Source organism: Pogoniulus pusillus, chromosome 5 (assembly GCF_015220805.1).
Source record: "Pogoniulus pusillus isolate bPogPus1 chromosome 5, bPogPus1.pri, whole genome shotgun sequence".
Classification (NCBI taxonomy): domain Eukaryota; kingdom Metazoa; phylum Chordata; class Aves; order Piciformes; family Lybiidae; genus Pogoniulus; species Pogoniulus pusillus.
In genome coordinates, this window is record NC_087268.1 from 11,937,368 (window position 1) to 11,953,047 (window position 15,680).

A 15,680-nucleotide genomic window follows, 5' to 3' on the forward strand; every position below is an offset into this window, starting at 1 on the left:
GGGCCTCTCAGCCTATACCTCTTCTCCACCTCCCAAGCTCCTTAAATATTTTTTCTTCTTCTGCCTAGATCTCTTCCATATCTGCTTCTGATAATGTTCTTTTGCTGATGCTTTTGATCATTCTAGCATTGTATGAAGTCTGACTTTTAAGTACTCAAACTTTTGAAGAGGTATTGTCTGAGATATGGGCTTTATAGCTGAAATGTGATCTGGCAAGCTCAGAATTAGATTGCTTTTGAATAATCTGAGTTGTGAGTTTGCAGTAGTGCCAGGTTTAGCTGGCTTGCTCAAAAGATCTCAGATTCATGCTGTCATCTTGGTACCCATTTCAGCAGTCTCCATCTGCAGTACATACAAGCAGACAAATGCATCATTTGATTCCAGGTTTATAGTAACTTTATTAAAATGAAAAACCTTCTGCTGGCAGAATTTATCCAGTTCAAAAAATATAAGACATTCACATATAGGTCATTCTTTAGGGCAGGGAGTTCTTATGAGTTTGTGAAATAGAGATAATTTTGTTCCTACTTATTCAGAGAAAACCAAAGGAAAAGTAAAACAATTGTTTCAGGTTTTTGTTGCCTGAGGATGAAACTGAGGGAACTTTACAGAACAAAGTGGACAGGAGAAGTCTTCCCCAGTAGAAGACTGAGTAAGATTACATTCACAGAATGGCTTGAGTTGGAAGGGACCTTAAAGATCATCTAGTTCCAACTCCCCTGATCTGGGCAGGCTGCTCGAAGCTTCATACACTCAATTACTCCTGACACCCCTTGCTGGATGATCCATACATCATTGAGGACTGAGTTAATAGTGCAATTTTGTGTATAAAAACAGAATGCCCAAGGATTTTCTTCTGAATATTGTGCTGATCAGGTGGTAGCTTGAAGCCTGAGATTGGTTTACTTAGATTTCCTAGATTATATGAGTGTCATTAAATCACATATCACCTTTTCAGACTCAGCACCCAATGCTAGACATTTTGACCTCCATCAGGATGGAGGTCTACACTCACCCTGCTCTGTAGGAGGTCATCTTCTTCCCTATAGTATACAGAGCTGTCTTCCATCCACCCTTTAATGCCACACTGATCAGGACATCAAGGATAAGAAGATACCTACATTCAGTCATAAATACATATTAGAAAGCATTTCAGAGAAGAGAGTAGCAGAGGCAGCTATGAAATGCAGAAATGAGCAGATGTTCAATCAGTGATGAATGCTGTGTTTGTTCAGAAATTTTATTGCCAATTAATAAATAGGAGGTAAAAGCAGATACTAAAACTTTTTTCCCTGTTATGTGCAGGAGTGGCTATGATTCCACCTAGTTGGCCTTAGACGCTTGCTTCAACAGGCTCATCTGTCTTTGGTGGCACGTCTTTGAGCTATTTCCTTCATAGCCTGCTGTGCCTGTTTGTGGTCAGGTTTTACACAGATCCGGACACCTCTTCTGGTGATAAACCTATAGGAAGAGAGCAAGCAAACCACTTCAATTTCCAAACCCAAGTGTATTCTTGTTGTTGTTTGTACAGTGTGTGAGCAGCAACACAGTAAACCCATATGAAATGCCAGAGTTTGTAGTTGGACTAACAGCAGCTAGCAACATTAGTTCTCTGTTCATGGCATAGCTGTGTAAGTCATGTACATGGTTATGTGCAACCAACATTTCCCAGGTCTCTGATGCGCAAATCTCTCCGTTCAGGCCCTCAGGTGCCAGGTGACTGCTTCATGGAGGAGCTGGAAGGGTGGCCTGAGCTAGCCAGATTTAGTGAGCTGGGCCATGACAATGTCCTTTCCCTTTTCAGTGGCAGTGTGTTTGCATAGCCAAGTGTGAGGGTGAACTGTGAGCTGGATACTTACATGATAGCCTCTATTGGGCCTCGTATATTCTCATAGCTGACAAGGTTTTTGATGTGCAGTCGCTTTGCTGTTAGACTTTCACAGCTATATTTGCGCATGGATTGACTTGCAATGCTCCCTAGAAGGGGAAGAACAGATAAATGACAAAGGCAGTTGATACCACAGTCATACTTAGCTGTAATTACTGACTATAGTATGAATTCCAGAAGATTCCCACTTGTGGTTAGAATGTATCTTGTAATGTACCATGCAGGTCCTAGAAGAGAGATAATATTGTGTGTGATGCATCCTACCATTGCTAGAGTGTTATTGCTATTTCAGTGAAGATACTCATCTTCATCTATTTTGATGAACTCTTGTATAGTCATTGTGCCTCTAGGGAGTGGCTGCTTCCATAGAAGAGAAGGTGTTTGATATAATTCATAATTAGGTCTGTACCACCTGCAAATCGTGTTCATATGGACTAACGCTTGGAACAGGCACCTTTACTGGGTGGATTTCCAAATGCCATCTGCATGTGGATCAATAACTCCTTCTGCTGCCCAAGCGAAGGAAAGCAAGGCTACTTGTCTCATAGTGGACATCCACAATCAGCAACAACAACAACAGAAAAGCAAACTGCTGAAAGAAAGGGAGATTTATCTGCAGGAAGTGCTTGTATACAATTGCTAGAAGTCAGCTTTCCTAGGCAATAGTGCTGCTTAATGCTCACTTTTCTCCAACTTTATCATACACTTCAGAGAAGTGCACTGGGGATCACCAAAGAGTGATATCCATGTGAAACTTTTTGGGCAGTATTTGCCTTACATGATGATAACTAAAAATGGGACCTTATTTAAGTGAGATGGTCTGTTAAAACACATGTCCAAGTGCCATGTCTACATGTTTCTTAACACCTCCAAGGATGATTGCTCCACCACCATCCAGGGCATCCTGTTCCAAAGTCAAAAACCTCTTCTCACCAGTTTCTGATTGTCTCCAATTCATCAGAGATGAGTTTGAGAAGAGATGAGAGGGACAAATTTATTATTCTTGTAGCATGAGGTTTCTTCTTAAAGAATTTTTGCAGAAACTGGCTTAAGAGAAGTCTGGGCTGTTCAGGTACAGCTTGCAAAGTATAAATTCTGCTTCTCAGAATCTCGTTATCTGTGAGGTTTCCTTTGTTTGAAACAGTTGGAATAGTTGAGGCAGAGACCTGTCAGCCTCTGGAGGAGCTGTTTCATAGCCAGTGCATGGGTGCTGGCAGAGCTGCTAACTCTTGAGATTTTGTTTGCCTGAAGGGATTTTTTTTCTGATCTTGCTTGAGTAGCATAATGGATTTTTTTGGATGATTCATTCAAAATATGTATCTTACTGGCTCACTCAGACTAATTGTCAAATTATGGCACCAAAGAACTCAAAGATAGTCAAGCAATCCTTACTAGTCTTGGAAACAGTCTCTTTATTACTTAATTGTGTCCAGAGAATGCATGAAGGGGATACCAGCAGAGCTTCTCTAAGCCTGGGAACAAATGGGAACAAATCCAAACTGCTCTGCACTTATAACTACTTTCCCTGGTGTTTTGGGGTTTGGTTTTGGTGTTATTTTGTTTTGTTTGTTTTCTGTTTGGTTGTTTGGTTTGGATATTTTGTAGTATTTTGGGTTTCTTTTTAAATCATTCCCCTTTCTAATCCTTTTTTTTCAGTCCCTTCAGGCTTGGTGGTATCCATGGCAAATTCTACAGCCAGGAGAATGACATTACAAACTGGCAGCCTGTGATCCATAGCCATATGTTGCTGCAATGAACAGTAGTAGCTTTAATCAGACTATAAGAACATAGTATGGTCTTGCTGTAGGGGCAGTAGGTCAACATACTCAGTGTGTAGCTACATAATCATGCAAAAGCTTAGCAGGTCTCAGTTTGGTTTTGGTGTGGTTTAGCAAAGATGCCTTTTCTGTGTGTTTCTCTTTGCATATTTTTGTGGGTTTGCATACAGAGCATTTTCTGTGATTTTTATGTGCTCCTTTGCATGCATCTGATTGTGTATAAGAAGACATGAACATTTGCCAAGACACACATAGCCAAACCAAAACTCAGACCTAAACATCACTGGACAAACTCATTTAAAGCAAGGCCAAAACCCATGTCTCATCTTAGTGCTGAGAAATGAGCCCAAACAAGGTGTTCAATTGTATGAAATCAAGAAGACATTGTTTAAATCCATTGCTCTCCTTGGCAATTTTGTTCACAGTTTGCCTATCTGTGCCAAAATACTCAGCCAAAAATAAGCAAAGAAACAGTATGTGACACAGAACTGCAAGAACTTATAAGAATAGAGATATCAGTGGGATTAAGGCTATATAGTTAAAGACAACTGAAAATAATATAATAAAACAAATATAAAAGTAGTAGAAAGAGCAACAAAGTACATCTTATTGAACAAATATTATTTCATAAAATACTGGTAGTCCATAGAACCTATTTCTATATGCCAGCAGTGAAGTGAAAAGATGTTGTGCCTTCAAGATTTCATGATTTTAGGAGAAAGAATAATGTGTGGAAAGCCTTCAAGTGTTCAAAGGCACAGAGACTCTCCTTGTGTTAAGGTGAAAGCCAAGCATTAATTGACAAGGCATCAGATGAAACCTTCCATGAAGCTGCCTTTCTTGCAGATTTCATCTTATGAATCATCCCTGGCTGAAAATGAACCCTGCTAATCAGACCTCTGGTACAGTGTGAGGCAAATCCTGTCTTCCTCTTGAGTTATTAACTTACCTTGCACTGTGTGCATGGTGAACATGCCAAGCCAGAAAATGACCAGGAGAGCTGCAATGTGGAGTTTCATTGCTGGTGACTCCTTTGTCAAGGCAGTGAAGAAAGTGGCTGTTGTCAGCCCTCTTTTGCAGGGTTTATATATTGTCATTTGGTGGTCAGTTCTTGTGTTCCCTTTTGAGGTGTCATGGTGGGGGCTGATGATAAGTGGAAAAAATGGAGTGGTGGTAATTTTTCTGATGTCAGAGAACCACCTCCTTCCCCCCCAGTTCTTCACTAAGCCCCTCTTTGGAGGCTTTTCCTGCTCAAACCCCATTGTGGTTGCACTTGCCTTAGTCTCGCATGTGTGATGCTTATTTCAAGCTGCAAAAAGTGAGAGCTCTTTTCTGTGGTGGAAATGTTTAATACTTGTTTCTGTCCTTTTACACCTCCATTTAGAGAGCTGTAGCTAAGCTGCACCACAGAAGCACAGAGTAACACTGAGAGCTACCTCTTTGGCCAGTGGACTGCTTAAATGGGGAAGTGGGAACTAAAGGATGATGGAAACAGGAACACCTTGGCTTTTTCCATAGTGACCAGAGAGTTTGGCCACTTTCACACATAGCTTTAGAAGGATTATTAAGCATTTCCTAGGCATGGTGGAACTTGTCAAAGCTCATCTGTTTTCTCTCTGCTTTTGGTATGGCCAAAGCTGCTATCACTGTGTGCTGGGAGAAGGAAGAGTGAACATAGTTTTAAACAGAGGGGCAATCCACAAGCCCTTCTGCCAGCCTGGCACAACTAATATCCAACAGTTTCAAAGAGGAATAAGAGTTTATAATTGATTTTTTTTCATATTGTGGTGTTTCTAATGTATACTATACAGAAGGTGACAGTAAAGAAAGTAACCATGCAACCAGAGAGGCACAATTTGAAAGAAAGAAGAAAAAAGTTCGTTGCCCTTTGATGTAGACAGAATGTTCATCTGTCAGCTTCTTCTGACTGTACCTCAGTTGAAAGTGTCCTTCTGTGCAGCCTGTGCTAGTGTTATTGCCCAGTTCTAGGTGTCCTTTCTATGTTGCAGTAAGGTGATCTGAGGTGCTAGCCAGATGACCTTAAGGTCTCTTCCAACCTTAATGATTCTATGGCTGTAGTCTTGCACCTAGAGATATTTTTCAAGCGAGCTATGAACCTCGAGGCCATACACGAAGCAGCATCTGATCTGGCATCATCATCCAGAGCCTCTGAGCAGGAATCTGTCTGAGGTTGTAAGACAGAGGGATTGAACAGCTGTCAGTGCAAAGTGCTGAGCAAGTGTCCATTCATGGAGTCTGAAGTTTGCACTGCTCTTACCTCCAGGCTATGCCTCTGCTGCTTACTTCCATTTTTCCAATTTGTTGGTAACTTCGAGGTAATTTTTTTCCCATAGGGAAAGACAGTATGTGGAAATCAATTCCCAAAGATTCCTCAGGAAAATGAAGATTGAGCTAACAACTGAGCTCAGATACTTGACTCCCAGTCTGTAATGGCTGGTTTGTAAGCTCTGGAAGGTTCTCGAGGTGTTGCAGGTAGAGAACAAGCTGCTGGGTTTGCTTGAATATATGCACAGTCCTTGTTTCTTATGCTTTGATTCTCTCGTCTTGCACACACCATGCAGCCCAGGGGGAAGCAATGACAAAAGCAGATGGTAAGCAGATGTAAGATACTTGCTGGCTTACTTGAATGCCTGTTAAACACATTTGCAACACTAATGAAGTTTGCAGTGCCATGGAAGGCAAACCAAAGCTCCTAAAGGAGGCATGATGCCACACAGGGGAGTGTGCTGACCTCAGCAACACTACTGGGAAATCTGTATTTATTTTGTGTCTAGGCACTGAGGCAGACAGCTGTTTTGCTGATCCTTGTCTGAAATCACTCACAGAATCATAGTATCAAAGAATGGTAGGGTTTGGAAGGGAGCTCTGGAGATCATCTAACTCAAACACCCCTGCCAAAGCAGGATCACCTAGGGCAGGCCACATGGAATGCACCCAGATGGGTCTTGTAAGTCTCCAGAGAAGGAGACCCCGCAGCCTTTCTGGACAGCCTTTTCCACCCTCAGAGCAAAGGAGTTTTCCTCAAGTTGAAGCAGAACTTCCTGTGCTCCAGTTTGTATCCATTGCCCCTTGTTCTATCACAGGACACGTCTGAAAAGAGCCTGGCCCCATCTTCTTGACACTCACCTCTCTGACATTTGCCAACATTAATTAGACCTCCTCTCAGTCCTCTTTTCTCCAGACTAAACAGCCCCAGGTCTCATTATATGTATTCTCCCCAGGTCTCATTATGTATATTGTAATCTTTTTGGTACTTGTGAGCCTTGAGATGCAAGATAGCAAATTTTCTGTCATGGCTGAGAGTTTCCTCCCCATGAGGAGAGGAGATGCTCCCCACTTCTCACTGCTATGGTACATGTACGTATGTACATGCTGTCTACCGCTTTGAGAGGAAGACTCACCAGCTGTGTTGACCACAGACCAGCTCAGAAAAAGTCCTGACCACAGAGGCTTCTGCAGGTGGAATATTCTTCCCTGAAGTGCCATTAGATCTCCTGTTGCTTCTTCAGTTTCCTACCGTTCTTAAAGTAGGCTGGAAAAATTGCCCTGTGGCCGATTTTTCCCCTCTGTACTTCTCATTTGTTGTGGCCTCCTGGGCTGTTGTTCTGTGTAGCTGGCATATGCCCAGTGAAGTGTGTGTTCTATGGGCTGGTGTCCCACTGCCCTGTCTGTGGTAATCTTGGTACTCTCTGATATTCTCATGTTGCATGAGGCTCATTTTGTGCTCTAACAGCAGCGTGTTCTCTCTCTCTGCTGTGCCAAAAGCTTAGTGCAAGATGATCAGATGCACAGTGTTTCTGGTTTTCTTGCTGGTAAGTCATCATAAAAGGACAGCTCAATTAGTGCCCAAAGTACTTCCCCTGTTACTGCACGTCTTGCTCTAGGTAGGCTGAATGCTAATGATTCCTGTCTTGGGGCTCGACTGCCTTTTTGGTGGCTCACTCATCTCAGGCTGCTTTCAGAAGTAAAATAGTCCTGTTCAGCTTATGGTCCATCCACAGATGAAATGAGCAGTGTGCTTATAGTGTTCTCTAATAGTTTGTTGACTCTGAGCAGTGGATTAAGATGACCACCTTACAGCAGTGCTTCCCAGTCTCCTGGCTACAGGTACAATGCTATGTGTCCCTTCTCTCCACATCATGTTTAACACATACAGTCTTTCCTGAGAGAAAGTGGGTCCAGTACACTGGATGTTGTGGCTATGGATGTGTAGATATATATCTACACAGCCCCTGGAACCTCAAGATGGACCAGCAGGTGACCACCACTTCTGAAGACTAGATCAGGGCATTCAGTGACTTTAAGGGGGGACTTAGGAACCTCACTTTAGGCACACCTGTGTCTCAGACAATCGTTTTTAGGATGGGAGATGTCACCTTCAGGACATACAAGTCTATCTCTTCTATCTACAAACCCAGTCTATGCATGTACCTTTTTCCAGGCATAGAATCATAAAACTGTAAAACTGTTTTGGTTGGAAGAGATGATTCAGGTTAGTGAGCTCAACTTTCAACCTAAGACCACCCTGGTCATTTAGCCACACTCCAAAGTATCATGTCCTCACATTTCTTGAACACCTTTGGGGATGGTGACTCCACCACTTCCCTGGGCAGCCTGTTCCAAAGCCTGACCACACTTTCTGATACTTTGCTAGTATCCAACCTGAATCTCCCCTGGTACAATGCTAAGTGAGCCAGCTTGGGTGAGATGAGTCTGACCCTAATGTGTTTTGGTTTTGCATTGCTTTGTCACTTTTGCTCTGCATATTCCATGCTGATCTCATAGGTACCTGAAATGGCAATTTACACTCAGTCTTTCTTATTCACATTGTACTGGAGTAGAAACAAACCCAGACTTGGTGCTCACATCTCAGCTGAGAGGTGAGGACTTTTAGTCTAATTTGATCACTTAAATTATATTTTTAATAACTACTCTGTTTTGTGATAGTTTTGGCAGAACTCCTCCTTTACAAATGTAACCCTATTAACAGTTGTTTCTCTTAATCAGACTAGAGTTGCTGCTTGTAGACCATCTGTTTCCGCTATCATACTGCCAGCTTTTCCCTGCTTCTGCTAGCATGCTCCTCCTTTGATGCATCATGTGCTCTTCAACAAGTTAATTGTGTCAACATCTTGAAGCATACAGATATGTAAAATGAGACTCAGAATGATTTGATTTGAAAGGGAACCAAAGATATACAGGTTCCTCCACTCTCTCCAGTCAACTTCAGCCAGCTGTATGTGGGCATGCAGCTGCTTTGCTGGTGTTCTAAGATGATGCAACATGAATGTGTCATTCTGTGTGTGACAGAGGTCTTTGATCTCTCATTCAGTGCTGGTTTCTTTTGATTTTTTTTTTCTTAAGTGAGCAGTTACCCAAGAGTTTACCAGAGGAAGACTCTGTTCCTCATCTTTGTAATCTTAGTCTGGTCTTCTGGTTCTTTGTGAGATGCACACCAGGAAGCTGAGTAAATACCAGACAGTGCTACTGCTGCAGAGGAGCACAGAAGTGACTATAGCTTAATTCTGTAAAGGTGTGTAAATATGGTCTGTGCTGAAACAGGAATGAAATACCTTTGGGAATTTGCAGAATAGTCTCAGTCCATCCTATTGCTTTTTTGCTTCCTTATTGTGTTCTCTTTGTTTCTTAATTTTCTTTGTGTTCTTCCTCAACTCCCATGTAAATCAGAGAATGCAGACTTTGTTTAGCACTTCTTCCTGTGCATGTCATATCTGTAGGATCAAGGATGTGGCAACCAACTCTTGTTACTTTCCAGGAGAAGAAATAAGTCTACTGTGTGAGAAACAAACATACTTCTTGATTAACCATGGGTAGTCAGTGTCTGTAGACATAGGAGATGGATCTGAGCCTTTTGCTTTTAGGTAAACCTGAGCTTTCCTCAGAAAACTGAAGAATCATAGAATCTTAGAGTAGTGTGTTTTGTAAAGGGCCTCTAATCCAAGCAGGAATGTCTTCATCCAGGTCAGCTTGCACAGTGCCTCATCCAATCCAAGCTCTACTGTTTCCACATATGGGTCATCTACCACTTCTCTGTGCAACCTGTTCTAGTGTTTCACCAGCTTCATTGCAAAAAACTGCCTCCCTTACATCTAGTCTGAATCCACCCTCTTTTAGTTTAAAACCATTAGCCCTGGTCCTTTCACAACAGCCCCTGCGAAGAAGTCTGTCCTCATCTTTCTTATAAGCCTCCTTTAAGTTCAAAAAGCTTCTACTAAGGTTTCCTCGGAGCCTTCTCTTCTCCTGGCTGAACAACCCCAACTCTCTCTGTCTTTGTAGCAGAGGTGTTCCAGTCCTCTGATGATTTTTTGCACCCTCCTCTGGAGGCCCATGTCTTTTTTGTTCTTAGCACTCCAGAGCTGGACACAGTACTCTGGGCAAAGGCTCATGAGAGCAGAGTAGAGTGAGATAATTGCCTCTGTTGACCTGCTGGCCATGCTTCTTTTGATGCAGCCAGGATACAGATGGCTTTCTGGGCTGTGGGAGCATGTTGCATAATCTGAAGCCTTCCTTGCTATCTTAACAAAGATGTTCTTGCCTTGCTTTCTCAGATAGATCATGTCTCAGGATCCATCAGCAGAATTGTTCCTCAAAGAAGCAGTAAAAGTCAAAGCCATTCCTAGAATAATGGCAGAATTTTGACCAATGGGTACTGGGAGATGGATTAACTGAATTTGCTGAAGGTTTTGTCTTGGTTCCACAAAGCTAATTGACTCACATATTCATTAACAACTTGGCTGGTAGAATAAAACATGTACTTACAAAGTTTATGGATGACATGAAGGCAGTAACTGTTATAGTCATGTTAGAAAGGAAGACCATATTTTAAATGTGTTTTATTGGAGTGGTCTAAGATGAAGAATGAACTTCAGTATGGTAAGCAGGTATAAATACAATAAAAACCAGTATAGGCACAAACATCAGATTGGAAACAGCAGGCTATGTAACTATTCTAAAAAAAAAAAGGACTGGAGTTTGCAGTAGATAAACTACATGAGTCATCAGTGTCACAATACTTCAAATAACTCCCCAAAAATGAAAGATGCACCAAGAAGAATTGCAAAATATATGTAGGACACTCAGATGTTGTTTTCTCAGTGGGAAACAGTTTTCTCAACTGTATCTCATGTTTTAGAGAGAGCCCCAGGGACAATCTGGCCACACTATTCTTGATGCAAGGCAGGAGGCCAGGCTTATGTCAGGAACAGTGTGGCCTGCAGATCTAGGTAAGTGATTGTCCCCCTCTACTCAGCACTGGTGGGACTGCACATTGAGTACTGTGTTCATTTTTGGCCCTCTCACTACAATGATATAAAGGTTCTGAAATGTGTCAAAAGAAGACCAGATAATCTGGTAAAGGGATTTGAACACAGATCTTGTGAGGAGGGGCTTATGGGGCTGTTCAGTCTTCAGAGGAGGAGGCTGAAGGAAGACCTCATTGCTCTCTAAAACTCCCTGAAAGGAGGTTAGAGTGAGGTGGGAGATGATCTCTTCTCACATGCAACAAGTGACAGGACTAGGCGAAATAGCTTCACATTGTGTCAGGGGAGGTTCAGATTGGGTATTAGGAACATTTGTTTTCACAGAAGGGGCTATCAGGCATTGGAACAGGCTGCCCAGGGGAAGTGGTGGAGTCACTACCCCAGGGGTACTTAAAAGATGCATGAATGCGATGCTTAGGGATGTGGTTTAGTGGTAGTGGCTTTAGCAGTCATTGGACTTGATGATCTTAAAGGTCTCTTCCAACCTCAAGAGTTTTACAGTTCTATTGTTCTGTGGTGTTTGGATTCCTTTTCTTCATGACAGTCATCATGGCAAGTATGCTGAACAGATAAGAATACTAGGGGAAAGCAGATATCACAGTATCACAGTATCACAGTATCACCAAGGTTGGAAGAGACCTCACAGATCATCAAGTCCAACCCTTTACCACAGTGCCCAAGGCTAGACCATGGCACCTATTACAGATATGAGAACACAATCAGTGATGTTTGTATGCTCACTCTCATCTGCTGGGCGTGTGAGATTATTTACAAGCAGATAGATATTTTTTTCTTTTCACTGCCATTAAATACTTCTTCAGTCTTATCTGTTTTAATGAATGTTTGGAGTGGGGACTGAGTGAAAGAGAATTGCAATTAAAGCAGCAGGTTCTAGACAGCAGAGCAACAGGCAGAACCAATAAGCCTGAATTCACCTTTCAGTCCAGTCCTTTATCTGCTAAACTTCTTGCCTCCCCCCAGGATTTATTCTAATTCTTCAGTCTGTGTTTTCACATGCCAAAGAAAACTCTGCACGTTCTCCACATGCTTGTGAGTGTTGAGTTCACAAGTGCTGACAGACCTGTTGCATTAAGCACACCTATTCTGCTGGCTCACAATGAGACACTGTGTTGTGTCTTTCTCCTGTTCAGAAGGAGCATCTGGAGACTGAGTCCAACTCCCTGCCAAAGCAGGATCACCTAGGGTAGACCACACAGGAACATGTCCAGGTGGGTTTTGAAAGTATCCAGAGAAGGAGACTCCAGGACCTCTCCTGGCAGCGTGTTCCAGGGCTCCAGCACCCACACAGGAGAGCTTTTCCTCGTGTTGAAGTGGAACTTCCTGTTGTTTGCTACAGTTTGTATCTGTTACTCCTTGTCTTATCACTGAGTGCCAGTGAAAAGAGACTGGTCTCATCTTCTTGACACCCACCTTTAATGTGAACATTGTTCAGAACCCCTCTTAGTCTTCTCCAGGCTATACAGCCCCAAGTCTCCAGACCCTTCCTCATAAGACAGATGTTCTATTCTTTTAATAATCCTTTTTCCAGCAGTTCCCTGTTACTTTTGCGCTGAGAGGCTCAGAACTGAACACAACACTCCAGATGAAGCCTCACTTTTGCTTAGCATTGGTTGAAATTAGATTCAATGAGATTAAGAAATTGTATATAAAAAAAAAATAAGGGAAGACAGATGACAAAAAAAATCTTTTTTTCTTTTTTGGAAACCATCACCTTCTTGAGCTTTACAAAAGGGAATCCTTGGGATATATTTTCCCCCTTGCATATCTAATTTCTAATAAATGCATTTCTTTTAAACAATAATTATGCTCATAAGCATTTTTAATGACCAAACCTTCATAAGGTTCTACAAAAGAAGCTAAGAAATTTGGCAAATTTTAATTTGCAGTCATTATTTAACTTAAAAAAAAAAAGGAATAGAGTGGAAAATAGTAAAAGATCATTCTGAAGTCTTTGCAAGAGAAATCCATGGATATTTTTTTCCCCCAGTTAGTATGTATTTTTCTTTCCTCAAAGACAGTTATGGTAGTCTCTGGAATAGGTACTTTGTTTATTGCATCGCTCAGACAAAGACCAGTCACGCGTTCTAACCACACCATTGCTCAGGTACACTGCCTTCCTTCACACTGGTTACTTTAATCTGACCATTTTGGGCCACATCCTGTCCCACAAGGCCTTACAGAATCTGTTAAAGCTAATCACAGAACTTGATCCTCATCTGCTCTATGAAATGAGCCTTGGTACTGATGCAGCTGTACCCTTAAAGAAATACAGACCCCGTCCCTGGGGGTGTTCAAGAAAAGACTGGATGAGGCACTTAGTGCCATGGTCTAGTTGACTGGATAGGGCTGGGTGCTAGGTTGGACTGGATGATCTTGGAGGTCTCTTCCAACCTGGTTGATTCTATGATTCTATGATTCTATGATTCTAAGAAGCATTTTCCCATCAGCTGCCTTTTTTATTTCTTGAGCCATTTGCTCCGTGAGCTTATAACAACAGGAGGGCCACCATGGAAATGAAGGCTTAAGGAGAGGGGCAAGAACAGAAAGAGCTCAGCTCACAGAGGCCTGCAGAAAACACCCACTCTCAAAAATGTTCCAGTATGAACTTTCTAAAAGAGTCCTCAGGGTTTATTCATTCTCTGGGTTTTTCCTCCTCATAATGACTATGAAAGCATGTGTTAACCAAATGCATCTGTCTGTATTATTCACCTGAGCTCACTGCAGTGAGTGATGCAACGTGGGAGGCAAGAGGGGATGGGAAAATTCCCCCCTCCCTTCAGTTAGCATTACTTTTTTTTTTTGCAGTTTCAGAGATGAGGTTGTGTCTGTTAAATGCTGTTTCACTTTTTCTTTGCAAACTACTTTATCGCTTGCTAAGGTCTGCAGAAACCCCCACCATGTCTAAGACAGCAATAAATTAAGAGCTCCCTCCCATGGTTATCATATTTCTTGCACTTAATTCACCTTATTACCACTTGTTCATGAGCCACTATAAGCCTCCCCAGTGATTCAGTGTGGCTCCCTGTGAAGCACTCCACCCAGTTTTCTTGACAGAAAGGAGTTGTCAGGCATTGGAATGGGCTGCCCAGGGAGTTCGTGGAGTCTCCATTCCTGGAGGTATTTAAAAGAAGAGTAGATGTGGTGCTGAGGGACATGGTTTAGTGGTAGTGGCACAGCAGTAGTGGTGGGATTGCAAGGTTTAGGTGAGCAGTTGGACTTAATGATCTCAAAGGTGTATTCTAACCACAACAGTTCAGTGACTGAGTCTAGCAAAGCATACCAGACCTGATAAATGCCTTCATTTTGCTCTCATACACCAACCTAACTGACATTAGCCTCATGTCCCAGTGGCCAGTAAGGCTACCTACCTGCTTGTCCCAGGTCTAGTTTCAGTTTGCTCTTTGTGCATTATTTAGTGACTTAGGGCACTATGTTCTTCTATCCCCTAGATTACTTTGTTTGATGTAATTATTTCACCTATTTTCTACACAGTATGAAAAGGCTACTGGTATCATGCTGTCAAAAGCAGATGTGGGAATAGGTAGCCTAGCCTCTGCTTGATGTGGTTAGAGTCAACTGACTGGTGCTAGTTAAAACATTCAGAGAACTGCCCTGCCTATTTATCTCAGTCCTGATCTTGCTCCTGTCAGTCTCCCCTTGAGCTATTTTGCCTCCTTTCACTGTGTCTAAACAGCAGATTCACTGTAAGTAATGGCAGTGCCCTGGCATAGCACTTCTCTCCTGAGGTTCTCAAAACCTTGAGCAGAGAGTGTTAGAAAGGATATTTAGGACTCCAGTCATGAAAGAACACAGGTATGGCAAAACAGAAAAGTAGTGCTGCAGCAGTGCTCCTCAAAGTGGCTGTGGAGAGAGTGTTGTAAGTCTTTGGGCACTGCTTGTACTGCTGGTTACTGTCAGGGAATAGAGCTCTGGAGTTCAATTAGATGTTAAATAAATGGTGCACAGCTGTTGGGAAATAGCTCCTATTGAAATAAGTAGTAGCTGGACTCTCACCTTGAGTTATCAGCAGCATATTTCAGTGTCAATTTAGTATAATTGTTAACGTTTAGGTGAGATTTGTATTTCTGTGTATCGTTTGTCAGTGAAGCCCACAGGAGATGTGCAGATCTGGTGATCCTTGAAGAACAGCAGGAACTCCCTCATAGAGAGCTTCATCTGGGAAGTTTGCAAACTTTTCAGCTTTTTCTCCAGATTTGTGCCTCAGTCACAGAATGGTTTGGGTTGGAAGGTACATTTAAAGGTCATCTAGCCCTTACATCAGTGACTTGGCTGTGCCCTACAATTGTGATTTTGTAGCCTTCCATCACCTTCTCATGCTCTTGCTGATCTCTTCCTTCTTTGCTTTAGAGCTCATCAGCTGGATCAGGGTTCAAGGCTCTGCCTAATTTCTCTAGGCTTGTGTGTGTCTGTTTGCTTCTCTGAGCAGAGTTGTACAGGTGGGTCATAGTGTTTCCTCCCCTTTCCTTCAGACCTTGTCTTGTAATGTAGGTAGCTTGTGCAGGGAGTAAGTGCCACATTGCAGTGCCACTCATTATCTTGGTGTGTAGCAGGTAAGTGCAAAGAACATGCAGGGAATGCAGAGCCTTCAGGGAACATTAGAAATGGGATCAGAAAGAGAGGTAGCTGCAGTCTAGTCCAAGTAAGTCACAGTCTTTAATGACTGGGAAATTA

The 15,680-nt window shown here is 42.4% G+C and overlaps 1 protein-coding gene across 1 annotated transcript; it reads right to left on the reverse strand.

The window, feature by feature from the left end:
* Positions 1–1,297: 1,297 nt before the first annotated feature.
* LOC135175652 (lymphotactin-like) lies at positions 1,298–4,763 on the reverse strand. Its single transcript, XM_064143990.1, has 3 exons — positions 4,616–4,763; positions 1,860–1,977; positions 1,298–1,461 (listed from the first exon to the last, which is right to left on the reverse strand). The coding sequence occupies exons 1-3, from the start codon at positions 4,761–4,763 to the stop codon at positions 1,356–1,358; spliced, it is 372 nt and encodes a 123-aa protein (XP_064000060.1). The 3' UTR covers positions 1,298–1,355.
* Between the last annotated feature and the right edge of the window lie 10,917 nt (positions 4,764–15,680).

Excerpts from the sequence above, each read along its gene's own strand:
- LOC135175652 (XM_064143990.1), bottom strand. The coding sequence starts at position 4,763 with ATGACAATATATAAACCCTGCAAAAGAGGGCTGACAACAGCCACTTTC. Across the intron at positions 1,978-4,615 it reads CACCATGCACACAGTGCAAG|GGAGCATTGCAAGTCAATCC; the intron begins GTAAGTTAATAA and ends TTCCCCTTCTAG. Across the intron at positions 1,462-1,859 it reads GGCCCAATAGAGGCTATCAT|GTTTATCACCAGAAGAGGTG; the intron begins GTAAGTATCCAG and ends CTCTTCCTATAG.